The 19,291-nt window shown below is 41.6% G+C and overlaps 1 protein-coding gene across 2 annotated transcripts in view; it reads left to right on the top strand.

Annotated features, from left to right (window-relative positions):
- Positions 1-19,291, top strand: part of SNAP25 (synaptosome associated protein 25) — an 83,675-nt gene that overhangs the window by 36,360 nt on the left and 28,024 nt on the right. For both annotated transcript variants that reach the window (XM_027560311.1, XM_027560310.1), the window contains exons 2-3: positions 14,729-14,863; positions 16,808-16,849. In XM_027560311.1, the coding sequence (XP_027416112.1) occupies positions 14,792-14,863; positions 16,808-16,849 (114 nt within the window). In that variant the 5' untranslated portion in view covers positions 14,729-14,791. The remainder of the gene's footprint in view (positions 1-14,728; positions 14,864-16,807; positions 16,850-19,291) is intronic.

The following is a 19,291-nucleotide window of genomic DNA, read 5'->3' as shown; positions in this document are numbered from 1 at the left end:
ATATAGTCTTTTAAAATATCTGAGAAACATTTAATGATTACTGAAAGTTTTCAAAATATAATTAATAAAAGAAAAAACAGGATGATATATATAATTATATTCTAACTGAAAGGTAAACTTATTTATATACATACACACATATATGTCGATTCTAAATAGTTCAATGGTTCTCAAATTTCCTGCAGTTAGAATCACCCAAACAGATTTAATATATCCTCCTGTCTAGATCCATTCTCAGAGATTCTCATCGAATTGCTCTGCAGTGTTCCTCAGACATCTAGATTTTTTTTAAGTTCTATAGGAGACTAATGTGCCTCCCACCCACCTCATATTTGAGAAACTAAAAAAAAAAAAAAAAAAAAAAAACTCCTTTTCACTAAGCATACCAGAAGAGAGCACTCCACTTTCCAAAGCAAAAGAAATTCATCAGGTGGCAGCTACAAATTTCATGGTATAGTGCCCATGGCACAACTCACCTATTCTATATTAAGAAAACTATCCAAAACTTGGAAATAAGAAATTGGATACAAGTCTAAGGGACTCACCTAAGGATTACTTACTTCTCTTTGTATGACTTTCTATTAACTTCTGATCAGGCTCCAGACCCTGTGAAGATCAGCTTGGAGATTTTTGTGTGCTAAAGATTTAAATGATTTCTGTCTAGTATAAAAGCTACAGTTTTACTGCCCTATAAGATATAAACCAGTTTGTATCTAATTTAGCAATCTCAATCCAGCATTATTATATATGAATTATCTGTGAACAAGCTTTTTTATCTAGTTGCTTCCCTCATTAATGAATTAAATAAATCTGGTTTTTAAACCTGAAAGCAAATGGATTTTTAGAAAATTGTTTATTAAGCTCTGATATTTATTTATTTATGTCCATACCATACCACATGTGGGGTCTCAGTTCCCCGAGTAGGAATCAAACCTGCACCTCCTGCCTTGGCAGTGCAAATCGTAACCACTGGACCTCCAGGAAAGTCCCTAAATAAATATTTGGCATATTTTTACTCTATACTTTCATGAGAGTTGTGTTTTTAACTTTTTGGAATTTTGCATTGGATTTATCTGTGATCAAACACAGATTCAATGATAGAAGCGAACACTGGAAATACATTGAGTGGGGATTTAATCCTGCATAAATATCTTAGCACTTGGGCACAGGAAGCTTCTTTCTCTCTGATGTTCTCAGTATGTGCCAAAAAAACCCCTAGGCCCTCTGCCCACAAGATTTAATCCAAAGTGCTTTTTTTTTTTTTTTTTGCATTGATTGATTTTATTTTTAAACTTTACATAATTGTATTAGTTTTGCCAAATATCAAAATGAATCTGCCACAGGTATACATGTGTTCCCCATCCTGAACCCTCCTCCCTCCTCCCTCCCCATACCATCCCTCTGGGTCGTCCCAATGCACCAGCCCCAAGCATCCAGTATCGTGCATCGAACCTGGACTGGCAACTCGTTTCTTACATGATATTTTACATGTTTCAATGTCATTTTAAACCCACTCCATATTCATGTTGTTGTTGTGTTGTGTTGCGTTTTTTAGTCACTAAGTCATGACTGACCCTTTTGCAATCCCATGGACTGTAGTCCGCCAGGCTCCTCTGTCCATGGGATTTCCCAGGCAAGAATACTGGATTGGGTTGCCATGCCGTCCTCCAGGGGATCTTCCCAACCCACGGATTGAACCTGCATCTCCTGCATTGCAGGTGGATTCTTTACCACTGGGTCAGCTGGGAAGTCCATATTAATGTTAGGGAATGCCAAATCAAGTCATCTAAGAAACCAGATTTATACTCTGGTGACTTGTTCTAAGCACCTGGAGATTTGAGTAAATCTCATACTACAAATCAGTCTTTGGTTCCCAAAGACTTATACAATCACATCAGAGACCCTTCACTATCTCTTGGAGTCCTTCTGCATTTAGCTGAGATTTCTGATGCTCTGGCCAGAATTTTTTATTTTTTGTTCACACTCTGTCTGTCAAGTACTTAATGATCTGGAAAATGCTAGACTGTAAGCCAGGAGCTTTGCTATTTAAAGAAACCCTAAAGTAAATTCATTTCTAGAACAAGTAATTTTCCATGAGTTTCTTAGTTTAATTGCCTAGTAGGTTGTTCCATGATGGGTGTGCTTGGAGTGGGCTTGAGTTTGAAGGTGCTGGCTGCTTCAAGAGACAGAGCTCTTATATAAGGCCAACAAAAAAATATATTATCTCTATTAGAGGTGAAAATTATATAGTCCAGGGGCAAATGCCTGTATTGTTTGATGGGAAATTATCAACAAAACTAAGAAATAACCATTAGGTTGGCATTTTTGGTTCTCTTACCTCCATAAAGTGGACTTTGCTAATGAAACAACTCCTTCCTGGGAGCTTGTCCACTTAGGAAATATTTTCCTGGTTTCTACCCACCTCCTATCCTTTAACACAAAGAAGCAGATGGTGTTGCTGATCAGTGACTCCCAGTTGCCATGGCACAAAGACCCCACTCTTGAGAAGGGCCTGGCTTTGCAGCATCACCATCGTAAATTCACCTTGACTTCCCTTATACAGCCGAAGAACACAGGTTTGAAAAGAAATTTTACACATCGCCTAATCCAGTGTCCTCTCTCTTAATTGAATCTGTCCACCATGGGCTACCACCCTTTCCCTGAGTATTTCCAAGAAAAGGAATTCGATCCATCCAAGGTGTCACACTCAGACCTTAGACTCCAAGGTTCTTTACTGAGCCAAACTCTCTTTTCCTATAACTTCCCCCCAGCGCTGGTGGTTTTGTTCCTTGGAGTCCATTGCACATTGTCTTCTGATGATTATTTGTAGATAGTCACAGCCTCCAGTAGTTAGAACTTGTGGGTCTCTTCTGACACGACTTTAAAACTAGATATTGTGTTAGAAAGAAAAAAAGATTCAGGATGAAGTGTTCTCTTCATACAAATATTATCAGAAAAAAGACACAACCCTCACAACCCTAGATGGACAACTTGTTCTACCAGTGCACATCCCAACTTTCTGTTCTTCGGGACACTCCAATAAGTACCTTGCATGAAAAGCTTAATCCAGGAGATTGCCAAAACATTCTAGTGGGAGGATTCACATGACCTTGTAATCAGACCATACCAGTGATTCTCAAAGTGTGTTCCCTGAACCATCAGTAGCAGTATCACCTAGGAGTCTCTTACAAATTATCAGGTCCTATTCCAGAGTTACTTACTACCTCAGCAAGCTGTTTTTGCAGGCTCTTCAGGTGAGAATCTGTGGGCAAGGGAATTACCTAACCATAACAGAATTAAGAACCAAATTCCAACCTTAGGCCAATGGCACATTCTGGACTGAGAAAGTATATATGTGTGCAAGTGTGCATACACATACACACACACTTTATGTTATGTGGGATATTAGTGCCTGTATTTCTAGCCGGTTCCTATATCTTGAACACTATCCACCAATGAAAAAGCATCGCTAACATCCATTATGTTAATTAGCAGGGCTCCCAGTAGATCCCAGGTGAAGGATACTGAAGCACTTGGAAGAGCTGTTTCAGGAAGGTGGGCCTCCGGGGTTCACCAAGACCATCATCACGTTTCTTCCTTGTAACCATCACGTTTTGTTCTGCTTTCTTCTCTCCCAGCTAAACACCCTCATGCCTTCCTTCATCCTTAGTATAATATGATTTCAAAGCTCTTGACCCCCTTGTACTCCTCCCAACTTCAAGCTAACCACAAAGTGATGAGTATGAATTCTGATAGATATCACTTGGTTTTTGGACTCCTTGATTCCAGGGAAAGGAGGCCTGGCAGTGGAGCAATGGCAGGTAAGGTCTCCAGGCATGACCCTGAGCGAGCTTTCGGAGCGTCCACTGAGTTCAGGATGTCTCTCGCTTTAGGACAAAAAAAAAGCTGGGCCTCTGTACTCCTGTGCCAGCAGGTTGCCAGCTGTGGGTCTGCCCAGAAGGACCTGGAGACTTGCAGGTGATCAAGCAGATCAGGTGAAGCCACATTAGGGTGGCTTTACAGAGAAGGTCACGGGCATGAGTCAGGAGTGAAACAGAAATAGGGGGTGATCACATGGAAACAATGGCGGGAAGTCACAGGGAGGCAAGCAGAGCCCCAATAGCATCTGCAACTGAAGGCAAGGTGTCAGGAGACAGAACATACCGTGGCTTCCTTCCAACTGCTGATTAGTCATGTGGGCACAGGAAGAATTTGTTCCAATGAGAATAAGGGTCTTTCTGCCTGGTCCTGGCTTCTATCTGTTCATGTGCTCCTGAGTGAAATCATTTTATTTAGGGCATTTTGTTTTTCATGTGGCCAAGTATTAGTCTTACATGGATATTGTCCTTCCCTTGGAAACCAAGCCAGATACCTTGTAATACATTTTAATCAGTTCCTTCTGAAGGCAAGATGGAGGAGGAGACCTGAAAGCAAAGAATTCCAGCTCAAGCTCCTACAGCCACCCTTTAGAGGAAGCCGTTCCTCTCCAGCTGCAGGCTGGGTGTGGCTGCACTAACCTGTGTAGTCGGCAAATACTGGTTAGATGCACAAACCAGTTACTGTGGTTTGCTTTGACTATGATCAGGGTGAATGAGATGAGATTCAGTTCTGCCTTTCCCTCTCTCCTGGTCAGTGATTCCTCCCAGTGTGGCTCCCACGTAAACAGTCAGAAACTGTTGCATAATACAAACCTCATTGCTAAATACCCATCTGACCACATTTGCAAAACAGAGAAAGGAAACATTGGCATTTTTGAAAGGGGAAATTTAGGCATAATCAGTGTTGGTTGTGGCTGGCTGCCTTGTTGCAATTAAGAGATGCCAAAGCTGGCTGCATTGAAATGCCAGGCCACCCCTGACCCAAGTCCCTAAAAAACAAAAACCAAGCCAAATCTGCCTGTCAGCCATGATGTCATTAATCCCAGAATAGACCAGGAAGGGGCTCATTTGGGAAGTTAGACTTCCCTTATCAAAGGAAACCAGATCAGGACTGTATCCATATAACCAGATGTACAAATATAGAGTCACATTTAGGAACAGTGTGGGATGCAACGGTTTGGAAGATAAATAAACCGAGCTTAAAAAGAACTGGGCTCTAATGGTAGTCAGTGCCGTCCTTCAGAAACACTCAGGGGCACAATGACACTTCTGCAAGCTGGTTGAGATATTTGTCACTTGAGATGGTTCTTAAGTCAAATTCTCCTATAAGGAGTGTATCCATGGTATTTAACCCAGCACATATTATGCTATCAATTGAGAACATGGTGGGGAGAAGCAAAGACTGCTGTTTCAGATCAAGATGACCTCCTAAATGCTGGACAGCCATGCACTTGGATTTCTAGATGGTTTTATCATAGAACTATCAGACCATTGAGTACTTGCAGGACCCTTCGGCCTTACATGATACTGCACGTGGATCCTCCAATTCTGGACACATAAGAAGGACCTGTGGTTTTGTCAAAAATACAGATTCTGAGACCTGGCAGTCTGCTGGTTAATATTTTGCTTTCCAGTGGGAGTGCAGGTTCAATCCCAGGTCAGGGAGCTAACCCCACATGCCCCAGGGGCAAAATAACAAAACATAAAATAGAAGCAATATTATAACAAGTGCAACAAAGACTTTAAAATTGGTACACCTTAAAAAAAATTTTTTTTAATGCATATGCCAGCCCCACCTTCATAGATCCTGTTCCATAGCTGGTGTGACTGGAAATTTGTATTTCAGTAAGCGAGTAAAATGTTTTAGATGCAAGGAGAACTCAGACCATGCTACCGAGAAGCCCTAAGTCACTTGTGACTTATCTGTGAACCACATAATGGACATATGATAGTAAGTCAGTTCATTCATGAGCCACTTATTCTTTATGTTTGAAAGATACTCTTTTCATTCAACTAAGACATTTATTAAAACCAGTAGTGAAAAGAGGTTAAATTTCATGCACAAGAATGTTCAAAACAGAGTAACAGGGAGCCAAATGTAGTCCACACTTTGAAGAACTTAAACAGCCATGGATCCAGCAGACTTAACAAATGGCCATTTTTAACAGTAGAACTGCAAACAGAATCTTGTTGCCTGTCATCTGCTGAAATTATTCTTTGCTCTGGTCCTGAGTTTAGCATTAAGACCTGTATTTGCATTATCATCATTTTCTGAAGAAGAAGAATTTATCAGGACCGTCCATAGAGTCTCCAGTATGCAAAGTCCCCAACTTTCTTTTTTGAGTTCTAATGATCTTAAATGATAAGTCTTAACCTTATAGACTCTATTGTTTGGGAAGATGAAAAGTCTCCAGTGCGCTTTTTCTTGTAAGCATCTTCTCTGTGCATTCTGAATGACATAATCTCATTGAAATCAGCCAGTTTGTCCACTTCCAAGGACAAGACTCTGTTGTGAAATATTTAGAACCATGGCCCCACAGAGCTTTAAGCTTTTGGGGAAGCAAATGCTGCTGGAAGTCTGCAGGTTGTGTAGACAGAGTTGAGTGAAGTAATGCATCCAGTCTGAGTGGAGGGACAGGCAGGGTCAGGCTCCAGAGGTGGGGCTCTCGGTCTCTTCCACTGCAGCTCTGTGATCTTGGTTGGTTATCAACTGGCACATCATTCATGCTTAGTGTGAAGATGATGTGTTTAGGGCAGCACGTCTCAAACATTTCATGCTTGGTGATCTTCTATGGCAGATGATCTGATTCTCTAGGTCTGGGTGGAGCCTAAGATTCTGCATCTTCAAGCTCCCAGGAGAAGCTGATGCTGCCGGTTTGGGGACCACACTTGGAGTAGCAAAGGTTTGGGGGACCCTATTATAAACCCCATATAAAGTTTAATGTAAAGTTCCTGGCCTGATTTCTATCACTTATTAAATTCTCAATAAATGACTATTATTACATCTAATATTTTGACAAAAGAGTTATGTGACATATAATGTTGGATAATTGTAGCTGATTTATCTTAATCAAGAAAGGCTGCTTCAAACCTAGGCTTAATTCAGATAATTCAGAATAAATAATGCTCCCACTGTGCTTTAGGAATCTTAGAGACTTGTCTCAGCAGCAATAACTGTGCTCACCATTCTCTTAGAGTGAGCATTTTAGATCTTGTAGCTGCATTAACCTCAAGGAGAAATTTCAACTGGGAAAATAATAGCACTGGGCCTATCCTTGATAACATCCTTGTACCATCACAGTTGGGAAAAGAGACCTGCCTCCAACCGTACCAAGTACTGGTCTCTTCTGGAGGGGAGGAGGAAAGCCCAGAGTAACAGAAGGCTGCCCCACTGTTAGCCTCTGAGTCATGAGCCAAGTGAGAGGGCCCACAACTTGGATGTGTGATACTGGTTTGTTCTTGTTGTTGTAGCTCTTTGGGTTTATTTACTGTTTGCTGAAGACGAAATGGATAGGGTAAGATATATATTCCCTCCTTTGAGTTTGACCTAATTTGTGCAACATAAATAACATAATGGAATGGGGTACACAGGTACAATACTGTTCTTTAACACTGATAAGAGCTGCAATCCACCATGAAAATGTAGCCATTGGGCAGGGTCCATATGTATGATAACACAGCTGCAAAATAGAAAAAGCAAATATGGACTGAAATATAAGAAGGAAAGAATAAAACAATCGCTCCTATGCAGAATGTGAATACACAGGAATCAATAGATCAAGTTGACTAAGGATTTCAGAGAGTTTGAATAACACACCTTCCTTTTCAGTTCCATCTGATGGGGGTAGGTAGCTAGATAGTGTCAAATACAGAATAGACCTTCTTTTCAAACACAAATTAAATATTCTCAGAAGTTGACCATATGTTAAGGTGCAAAGAAAATCTCAGCAAATTTCAAAAAGCAAGAATTGTATGGATTGTCTTCATTGATCATAATGAACGTAAAATTAGAAATTACCCAAAAATATTTAATTTAAATTTTAAAATCAAATTTTCAAATAACTCTTGAGTTATAAAAGAAATTAAAACTGAGATCTGAAAGTATTTAGAAATAAATAACAAAGACCATTCTATATGTCAAAACATGTAGAAAAGGGCCACAATAACACACAGGACAATTTATAGCAATAAGAAGTGTACTGTACCAAAAATAAGAAAAAATGTAAAATGAATCTTTTGTCAAGTCAAGAAGATATAAAAGGAATAGTGTAGTAACACATCTTAGGAAGAAAAGAAGTAAAATAAGAATAAAGGTAAGGGGAAAAAGAATTGGAGATTAAAAACATAAGTAGAGATGATAAATAATATCAAAGTTGGAATATATGTGAGATATATCTGTCAGTTGGAGAAGGCAATGGCACCCCACTCCAGTACTCTTGCCTGGAAAATCCCATGGACGAAGGAGCCTGGTAGGCTGCTGTCTATGGGGTTGCACAGAGTCTGACACTCCTGAAGCGACTTAGCAGCAGCAGCAGCAGCAGCATACCTGTCATTGAGTGTGAGTGAGTGAAAGTTGCTCAGTCGTGTCCGACTCTTTGCGACCCCATGGACTATACAGTCCATGGAATTCTCCAGGCCAGAATACTGGAGTGGGTAGCCTTTCCCTTCTCCAGGGGATCTTCCCAACCCAGGGATTGAACCCAGGTCTTCCACTTTGCAGGCAAATTCTTTACCAGCTTAGCCACAAGGGAAGCCCAGCTTCCTTAAAAATCTAAAACTAGAGTTACCATATGATCGAGCAATCCCTCCACTGGGCATATACTCAGAAAAGAAAAAAATTCTTATTTGAAAAATTAACTGCATTCCAATATTCATATATATATGTGTGTGTATACATATATATATATATATATATATATATATGTATATATGAAGTATTCCTCAAGCCATAAAAAACAGTGAAATAATGTCATCTGCAGCAACATGGATGGACTTAGAGATGATCACATTAGGTGAAGTAAGTCAGACAAAGACAAATATCCTATGATATCACTTCTATGTGGAACCTAAAAAAATAATGATATAAAGAAACTTCTTTTAAAAAAACAGAAACAGACTCGCAGACATAGAAAACAAGCTAATAGTTACCAAAGGGGTAAGGGGAGAGGAATAAATTACGAATTTGAGATTAACAGATACACACTGCTGTGTATTAAATAGATAAACAAGCACCCTGTGGCTCAGCTGGTAAAGCATCCGCCTGCAATGCGGGAGACCAGGGTTCGATCCCTGGGTTGGGAAGATTCCCTGGAGAAGGGAACGGCTGCCCACTCCAGTATTCTGGCCTGGCAGGAGCTGCAGGAGGAGAGAGACATGTCCTATAGAAGCTTCATTCAAACGATTAGCAGTGTGCAGAGACACAAAGATGTCAGATTCAGCTTTCTGTAATAATTCAGCCAATGAATATTGGTGTATATAGGTTTTTTTTTTTTTTTTTTTTTATGAAAGTGTGAAACATGAAGAGAAATAGATGTTAGCTCAAGGTACACTCTCTTACACTTTCTCCACGACATTCCTGCCCTGTGGCACTTGGACTGATAGCTGGTGTCCCCAGGATAATGGCCATCCATGTCTCTGTCAACCTTGTACATCAAAGCCACACATCTACATATCCATACTCACCCACGCTTCTTGAGTCCTAACCCCATATTTGAGTCCAGACCCTATACTGAGAAAGCAGTCTTAACCTAACTCATGTAAGTAAGTAAGCCCGTTCATGACAGAGAAAGGGTTTTCTCTAGAGCCTACCTGTCCTGTCTCTAGTGTGGGTCTTAAATAGACTTGCATGCAGAAGGAGAATGAGAACTTTTCAAACTACATTTGATGGCAGTGGGTAACTGCAGCCAGCCCACTCTCTACTGAGTACCTCAACGGCGGCAAATCCTCAAGACATCTCTGTCTCCAACACAAACCAGTGCTGCAGCTGAGGCTAGGAACCTTGTTCCACAGCTGGTCGTGAAAGCTAGGAGTCTTTATGAGGGCTGTGTGCCCATCCCAGATTAATCACACAAATTAATTGGACTTGCAATCCCAAAACTCTGTCAGTCAAAGGCAAATTCACTTTCATATTAATATTTCACTCCATGTGTCATTTCTTGTTTCAAAATGTGGTACAAGAGGCACGAACCCCATCACAGGAAGCTCCATCACAAAGCTCCAGAGCTACAGACAAACAGAAAAACACACACACCCTGTATCTGTATATGGCAAATATATGGTGCCCATGGGCAAGAACTGCTTTAAGGATTTCTGTTTAACTTTATTTAGCCTAGGGATTAGCAACTGTTTTCCGTAGAAGAGCAGAGAGTAAATATTTTCACTTTTGAGAGCCCTGTTGCCTCTGGCAACCACTCAGCTCTGTCAAAGTGACCTAAAAGGACCATGAAGGTTGGGGAACAAATGAGTGTGGAAGCGCTCCAGCAAAGCTTAGTTTATGGACCCTGACACTTGACATATACAAGATATTTTTCTTCTTTGAGTCTTTTTAACCATCTTAAAATGTAAAAAGCATCCTTCACTTACAGCCAGAATAAAAGCTGTCAGCAATCTGGATTTGACCATGCTTTCCGGAAGCCCCTGGTTGAGTCCACTGTTTCTCCAGCTCTAAACAACCACAAGGCCTTGCCCACTCCACCTGGGGACACTTATTAACATTCCGGGGGAGTGTTCTGAGGAGCAGAGCTACTCGAAGTGCCTTCCGTGTACCAACACCACCAGCATCTCCAGGTTGCTCGTTAGAAATGCAGAATCTGGGACCCTACCTCTAACTGACTCAGAGTCTCTGAGAGTGAGAACCAGCAATTTGTTTCAACAAGGTTTATGGTGAGTCTAATGCCCATTGAGGTTTTAGAGGTACCGCCCTGGATCACATCTGGAAAATCGTCATCTTGGAAGCATCAAATGCCACCTAAGGGTGTCAGAATGGTCCATTTGTTCGTTCAACAAGTCATTTAACGTGAATTGAACACCTACTAGGGACCAGACCCTTTGATAAACACTAGTGATTTGAGCTAATTAATAGGATACTGTTGGGCCTTTAATGGACTGGGAGAGAGACTTTACATCAGAGCCCCAGGGAACAGATTTGAGAGGCTCTGCTTCTAATTTCCTCACTTACTAAACAGGCTTTGCTGGCTGAGGCCACACTAGCAGCTTGGGCAACACCCAAGATGGAAAGTGAAGTAAAGTGAAGTCGCTCAGTCGTGTCCAACTCTTTGCGACCCGTGGACTGTAGCCCACCAAGCTCCTCCATCCATGGGATTCTCCAGGCAAGAATACTGGAGTGGGTTGCCATTTCCTTCTCCAGGGGATCTTCCCAAACCAGGGGTCGAACCCAGGTCTCCCACATTGCAGGCAGACGCTTTAACCTCTGCGCCACCAGGGAAGTCCTTAAATATACGAATACAGTCTCTCAGAAAACCTCCTATAGAGACACAGAATTTCAGATCCAAGTACTAACATCAAAGATTTCAAAGGGAGGAAAGGAAGCCAGGTTGAAAGAAGAAGGGGGAGGAGGCGGGAGAGGGGGTGAAAAGGGTGGCCTTACAGACATCTGCCACCTACAGATACCCAGGCGTTATGGGACTTTACCCTGGGCCTCCAGAGAAGGGAGGACTGGAACTCGGCCCTACCAGAAATCAAAACCAGAATTTGTGTTCTCTGCCAAGAGGAGGTGATCAGTCTCCAATCCTCAGCTCATGCTGAGGGCCCTTCGACCAGATTCCTGCGTCCAGGACTGGGGGACTAGAAAAATGGGGAAGGATAGGAAGGGTTAAGGAGAGGAAAGAGAGAGGGAAGGGGAGAGAGGTCAATAAAGTCTCTTGTTCCTTGCTGGTCGGAGCACTCTGGCCAGTTGTCCACATCAGGAGGAGACCAGGGACAAAAGGGTCCCAGTTGCAGCTGCTGGGTCTGGTCCATTAGCAGGCAAGCTGGCCCCTGAGTACCCCAAGATGGAGATTATGTGCTAATCTGAGTGAAGTGTTGCGTGTCAGTTCAGTTCAGTTCAGTCGCTCAGTCATGTCCGACTCTTTGCGACCCCATGAATCACAGCATGCCAGGCCTCCCTGTCCATCACCATCTCCCGGAGTTCACTCAAACTCACGTCCATCGAGTCAGTGATGCCATCTAGCCATCTCATCCTCTGTCATCCCCTTCTCCTCCTGCCCCCAATCCCTCCCATCATCAGAGTCTTTTCCAATGAGTCAACTCTTCGCATAAGGTGCCCAAAGTACTGGAGTTTCAGCTTTAGCATCATTCCTTCCAAAGAACACCCAGAGTTGATCTCCTTTAGAATGGACTGGTTGGATCTCCTTGCAGTCCAAGGGACTCTAAGAGTCTTCTCCAACACCACAGTTCAAACGCATCAATTCTTTGGTGCTCAGCTTTCTTCACAGTCCAACTCTCACATCCATACATGACCACTGGAAAAACCATAGCCTTGACTAGACGGACCTTTGTTGGCAATGTAATGTCTCTGCTTTTCAATATGCTATCTAGGTTGGTCATAACTTTTCTTCCGAGGAGTAAGCGTCTTTTAATTTCATGGCTGCAATAAATGCCACTTCACTATTAACATTCTTTCAGCTACTGAAGTTACTGCTAATTGATATTATTATGCTTCTTCTGGTGCTGCCTCTTAGAATCTAATATGCGTGGGTTTGGGGGGTGTGGGGGTGATTTATCAGATACCAACAATAAATGTCCCAACAGAAGATCTGGAGGTTCATTCCATGCTTTCGTTCCCCCTATTCTTACCAGGAGAGTGGACACTGCTGTCTCAGCTTTGAAATACTATGCACCTGAGATCTCTCAGATGCATCACCAACCCCCCAATCACAGACATACCCCCACTCTTTAGAGCAAGACAAGAGCTGGGAGCACCAGGGAATGGGGATCGTGAAAGTGATTAAAAAAATAAAAAGGTGTCTATCACACGGTTTTGCTGCCACTGTGCCAAGTGCCCGTTCGCCAGGTCCCTATAGGTGACCATGAGCTTGAGCTTAGTGGTCCCTGCAGCTGTTCTTCAAGTGCTGAGAATAGCAACTTTAAGAGGAGATTGCCAAGGAAACACATGAGACGCACACGCGCGTGTGTGTGATGCTACAGATCTGAAAGCACACGGACCTCTGCCTTCTAACAAACTGGTCTATTTAAAGGAAAGTTAGGTTTCTTTCTACCTCCACCAATGCAGCAGAAATACAAAGATGAGAACAGGGGAGAAGGTGCTCTTGTTTGTCTCCACGTGGAAATCCTTTGAGAGGTGCTGCTTGGAGACTGGAGACTCAGGCCCTGTGCTGGTTCCCCAGGTTTCAGGCTTCCATGGCTGCTCAGCACTGCGTGCAACGTGCCTCCTGCCCAGCCATCAGCAAAGGAAAGCTAATTAAGAAACACTAGACTGGTTCTACTTTTGGCAAAGGCTACAGGTTTATCGTGAAGGTGCAAGCCTTTCTGATGACTAAGCTCCCACATCCTTACAAATGAGGTTGATCAGAACTTCCTATAATATATGCCCCTCCCCAGTAGCCAAAGAGACTGGTATTATTTGCCCGGTTGAGAAAGCTGGGCTCAGAGACATTGATAAACTTGCCCAGAGTTACCCAGCAGCTGAGTGCCAGAATCAACAGTCCACCTCGGCCTTTCTGATATCACAGCTACAACCTACGATGTACTCAGTGTTTCCACTAGGTCACCACTTTATCCTGGAGAGCAGACCCCAGCCACAGAGGATCACAGGAATTTTGTTTCTGCTCATCTCAAGGTTCAAGAGTGGTTTGGTATAAAAATTGCTTCCAATTTCTGTTTCCTAGATCCCTAATTTCTAAAATGGAGACTTACGCTAAAACGCAAAGCATTTACAGCTCTACATCATAAGAACTTACTCTGGTGACTAATATGGAGGAGGAAGCGGGGAGGGGAAGCAAGGGGCCGATTGGCTTTGGAGGGAGCACTCTGGTTATCTGTAATTTGCACAACACAGGATTTCAAGAGCATAACCAGAAAAATGCACAGGTCACGTTTCACCACCAATGACCCATTCTTCTTTGGAAAAATTCCTATGCACCCCCACATCAGCCCTCTAGACAATCTGTGATAATAACTGAAAGACACTATAGATTTTCTGTCTTTTGCTTCTGAATACAATAGAATATCTCAGAAGTCCATGCTGTATTATTCCATTTGTATAAAATTCTAGGAAATGCAAACTAATTTATAGTGACAGAAGGCAGATAAACCATTGTCTTGTCACCGTGAGGAAGGTGGGGGACGCAGGGTACAGTGTAATGGAGTGAGTGGGTGGGTAGGATTACAAAAGGCCTGAGAGGAAACTTCTGGGGGTGATGGATATGTTTATTTTCTTAATTGGATCATGGTTTCCTTGGGAGTATGTTTCAAGATGTCTCAAATTGTGTACTTCAAAGATGTGGGATTTATTGTATGCCAATTATGCCTCACTAAAGCTGATAAGAATAAAATAAAAATAAGTGCAAGGTTAAATGAATTCTAACCCGGAGCCACATTCTTCCATTCCAAACGTGGGTGGTGTGTATCTTTAAGAATGCTTCATGAGTAGACGGGTATCTAGCTCCACTGTAAAGTAGGCAGAGAGGCACTCACGTGGCTTTTGGAGAAGCAGCTTAATCCGGTGCCCTCCTCTCTGAGCACCGCTTCCAACTCAGAAGATTGCTGAGGCATGGAGACAGAGAGCGTGGACCATTTAGAGCTTCCGCTAGTTGGGCACAACAGCGTGTATACATAGAAACACTCATATGGTCAAACCTTTTTCTTTCCAGGCTCCGTGGCCAACCCGTCCCTGACGCCCCGACCCAGGCGCCACGCCCGCCCACACCGCTACCATGGCTGAGGACGCGGACATGCGCAATGAGCTGGAGGAGATGCAGCGGAGAGCTGACCAGCTGGCCGATGAGGTGATAGAACCCAGCCCCGGGAAGCAAGCAAGAGATGGGCAGCCACGTAGTCTATTTTAGTCAGGCTGAGGTGGGGAAAGAGCTTCTTCTCGTGTTTCAGAAGAAGCAGCATTGATTTCCTATATACCTAAGGCCTCTGCAGACAGGAATGGGTTGGTTATAAAACTTACATGCAGATCAGTGACTGAGCCCAAACTCCCAACTTGTGAAAATCTAGAGAAGTCACGATGCTTTGAGAAAAGCAACGTCTCTGGATGTCTTACAGCCACTGGTGTGCAGGAAATGGCTCACTTCTGAAAGCTGGTTGTTACATTGTCCAGAACTTTGCAAGCTGGTATTAAAATTGAATTATATAAACTGAAATGAAATAGATTCTATTAAAATCAAAGGTAATAAATGCTTAAATCTCATCACATCCTAATGATTTTACTACAATCTATGCTTTCAAAGTTCTTGGCATGTGCAGTATCTGTAGTGTGAGGATATAATCTACCAGCATGTGACCGATGAACCTTCCCAAGTTCACCTTTAGTGACACCACGGTGCACTTAGAAATCAGAGAGGGAAAAAATATTTAGACCATGGAATCTGCAAACACTACAAATCAGGACTTGACCTATTGTTTTGTTGATCCTCTAGACTTAAGAAAGTGGAAAAATATTAATAACAGATTAAATTTTGAAGGATGAACATCCACAGCCATTACACTATAAAACACACACACACACACACACACACACACACAACTGAGCAAATCTTCCAGTATTTGAAAACTATGATTGTCTTCAACAGAGAAGCCACTTGCATCATTGACAAATGAATAGAATTGTAACATACGTCTTTCTTCACTTTGCTTTTATTCATTAATGTAAATGAAAATATCAACCAAAAAAAAAAAAAAAAAGAAAATATCAACCAGTGTTCATACCAGAGCTGCACTTGTTGTCTTCATGCTTAGCTGTGGACACAATAGTTCAGCAAAATAAACAAAGTTTTCTGTGAAAATCCATTGGCTATATGGAATTTGCAATAAAGAGTATTATGTATTTTATTAGTAGTAGTAAGTTTTATGCTATTATATAAATAGCATCCTTTATATCATTTATATCCATCCTTTATATCATTAAAATAACACACTTTTTTTTTTTCTGGTGAGCCTATTGTTAGGCATTTACCAGCACACCACTGCTTACAGCTCTTCTATTTCAAAAAGCAGCCTGCTGACCGTTCTTCCCAGAAAGTGAACATGCTTCATGTTCCTAAAAACTCTTGTCCCAAATAAGTTTGTCACTTAAAAGCACAGCTTTTGAGAAATCACACTCGTTGCTGAATTCTAATAATTTCAAAAGAACTGAGAAAAAAGTGACCACACTATGCCCAAGGGACCAGTGCTGAATTCATTTTTTCTTATCTTAGAACCGAGATAATTATAGCTGTCTCCTGTAGGCTAGTCATTTCAAACACGCTTGATTTTTTTTTCCACCCTAGGGCAACAACTTAATTTGTACTGATAAGAACTTCCAATTGTGTTTCTAGGAGCTTTATAAGAAACTTGATGTTAGATTCATCTCAATTCATGAAAAACAATGTCTTTAAAATTCAATATTCTTCATCCAGAGGGACAAAATTAGTCCTCTGCGTATTTGAGATAATTTTTCATGACTCCTCCACATGCAGAATTATCTTTTCCGGATTACTTTGTCTTTGATATCAAGATCAGCTTCATATGGTTCTGATTTTATGACAATCAGCTTTAATGTAATTGCTTTAAGGAATCTTATTATGTAGAAAGCCTGATAGGAAAGAGATTGAAATTGTGTTTCTGTTACAAACTTCAAAGAACATGTGATAATGGCCCTATGTGTTTCCCAAGTGAAGAAAGTTTTCTGATTTTCCTCGACCTCTGGATCCTGCACTCATAATATTTATGTTTTTTTGTCTCAGTCTCTGGAAAGCACCCGTCGTATGCTTCAACTGGTTGAAGAGGTAAGGAGTGACCATATTTTAAGATGAACATTCCCTTTGGCTGACGTATTCTTTGCCTAGGCCCTTTGTCTTTCCCTTGGCCACCGTCCCTTTGATTTCAGTGTGAACGTAGGTACCAGAAAGCCACATAAGGAAGGAGATGCTGTATTTAAGCTGCCAAGTAGACATCAAAGTATTCACTCTCCCTCCAGCCCAAGCTAAGTCTGGAAAGCAGAGGAAAATGGTATTTCCAAGTAAATAAATGCTCCCAAGAAATCTTAACAATGTATCAGAGTGATGTTTTTTTAATATACAAAAGAATTGTCCACATAAAAATCCTCATTTGTACTGATTTGGATGCCTCTAAATTGCATCTAATCTTGGCTTTCTGTTCTGACTTTAGCCACATGTATGACTTTTAAAAATATGTCTCCATAGAGGCATCATATTTTTAAAAATTGTTAGATTTAGAGTCAGGAACTAAAATTTGTGAAATAATAGGAAAATTACTTAATAAAAGGAAGCATTAAGTCTAGTCATGTGAATATAGCTCTTTTTTCATTCCTGACTCTGGACTGAACATTCATTTGCAAGGCATGGTTAATGAATCCTTGACTATTTTTAAATGGGTAAAATAGGGCAGATAGCAATAATGGAATCAAAAGGGCATTTGCAATAAACTCCACTTATTCCAATTTGGGAGAGCAGCAGTCAACCAGGAAGAATAAATAGATTAATTGAACTTGTCCACTGGGAGAGATGAAGTGGAAAAAGAATGGGATGAGCTATATTTATCTTAACTGAATAAAACAAGTCTAATCGTTTTATTCAGTGAGATGCTGTTTTAGCTATGCTTTGAAAATGCTTATCAACGTATGAATTCATGTGTGGTTATCATCTTCAGAGATCTTGGGGGTTTTCTAGCAGAATGATTAAATGAGCCTACTGGCCTCATGCTTCTGTTAATTGCTTCTGCAATGACATGAAAGGAGGAAAAGATAAATTTTATAAGGCGAAAGGAAAGGGCAGCCATCTCTCACACTATAGAAGCCATCATTTTCCCTTATTTCTGCAGCTTCAGCTTCTCAGCTAAGAATGAAACAAAGCTAAACATGACTTGTCACAGGAAGGGGAGGAGAAGGTGACAACCAAGAACTTGGAGGACCCCCAGGAGGGTGGGGGTGGGCTGCTAAACGAAATCTGTTGTCATGAAAAAATGATAGTGTGAGCCTGCAGTGTAACAGAAATTGGTCTCACAGGAAGGCAGGCCAGCCAGGGGCCCTGGGCAGGCACACGAGGAGGCAACCTTCGCTCTCTTAATGAAGAGAAATGTTTTCTTTGCTCCATGCTGGGGACACCATTCATGCGGAAATACTTGAGGACCAAGAAGGAAGCACAGATATACTAAATCTAAGAGTGCTGGCAGGGCTTTCCGAATAAACGTGTTGCCCCTCAACCTGTCATGAGAACAAGTGAAAGGAATAAATCTGAGTAACATCCCCACATGAGCTATCACGGTGACTGGAAGGCAGGGAGCTTGGAAGTCAGCTGATGTCATTATCTTGATATATAATGATACATCTGTATGACCTTCAACTGTGGCCTCCAAGCTCATATTTAACTTGTGTGTATGCACGTGTGAAGCAAATTTCTAATCTACAGAAACTATCACCAGTTTGCCCTCCTGTGCAATGTTGAAACACTGCCTAGAACATGACAAGTGATAGAGAAACGTATCGAACGCACCTTTCCCCCCGCCCCTCCCCACCCTGAGCCTTTGGGCTGTGCACACTTCTCTTTTGTGTGTCTTCTTAAATTGCAGGCAGTGTTGGCCAGTCTTGGAAAAGAAGCATCTGCTCTAATTCTCTCATTTATTCTGGAGGAAAACATCTCAAAAGCTCTATTGATTGAAGTAGGATTCTCAAATCATACATTTTTGTTTCTCCTAAGTGTTTCTGCCAAGCATAAAGTTGCATCTTAGATCAGGGGATGAAGCATATGGATGCTGTTTCCTACCTCTAATGAGAGAGAGGAGGCTATTAGACTTTCGATCCTTAGGAAGTTATGAGCAAGGCATAATGAGACTAGATTGATTGCTCTTATATCCTCCTGGGTTATTTTATATTGATGGTCGGATGCCTCTTATGTCTAGGGCATTGACTAGTCAGATGATATTCTGCTTTTGAATCAAGAAGGAAATTCTCTTTAAAGAGAATCGGCATTAAATATTCATCAAGGGCAGAAATCATTAGGAAAATTCGAGCATTGAAGTACTAGGATCTTGCCCATGATCCCAAAGTACATCAGTGCCGTATAATTTGAATTGAGCTGAATGCTTACTGAAATTCAGTCTTAAAGACAGGAAAGGTTACTCAGCTTGTGAAGTCTCCCTAAGGTAAACAGTTCCACTTTCAGTGCAATATAGGACTTTGTGCCATCCCTCGTGGACTGCAGGGTATAACA

Source organism: Bos indicus x Bos taurus, chromosome 13 (assembly GCF_003369695.1).
Source record: "Bos indicus x Bos taurus breed Angus x Brahman F1 hybrid chromosome 13, Bos_hybrid_MaternalHap_v2.0, whole genome shotgun sequence".
Lineage (NCBI taxonomy): Eukaryota > Metazoa > Chordata > Mammalia > Artiodactyla > Bovidae > Bos > Bos indicus x Bos taurus.
This window is presented reverse-complemented; position numbering and strand designations above follow the sequence as displayed.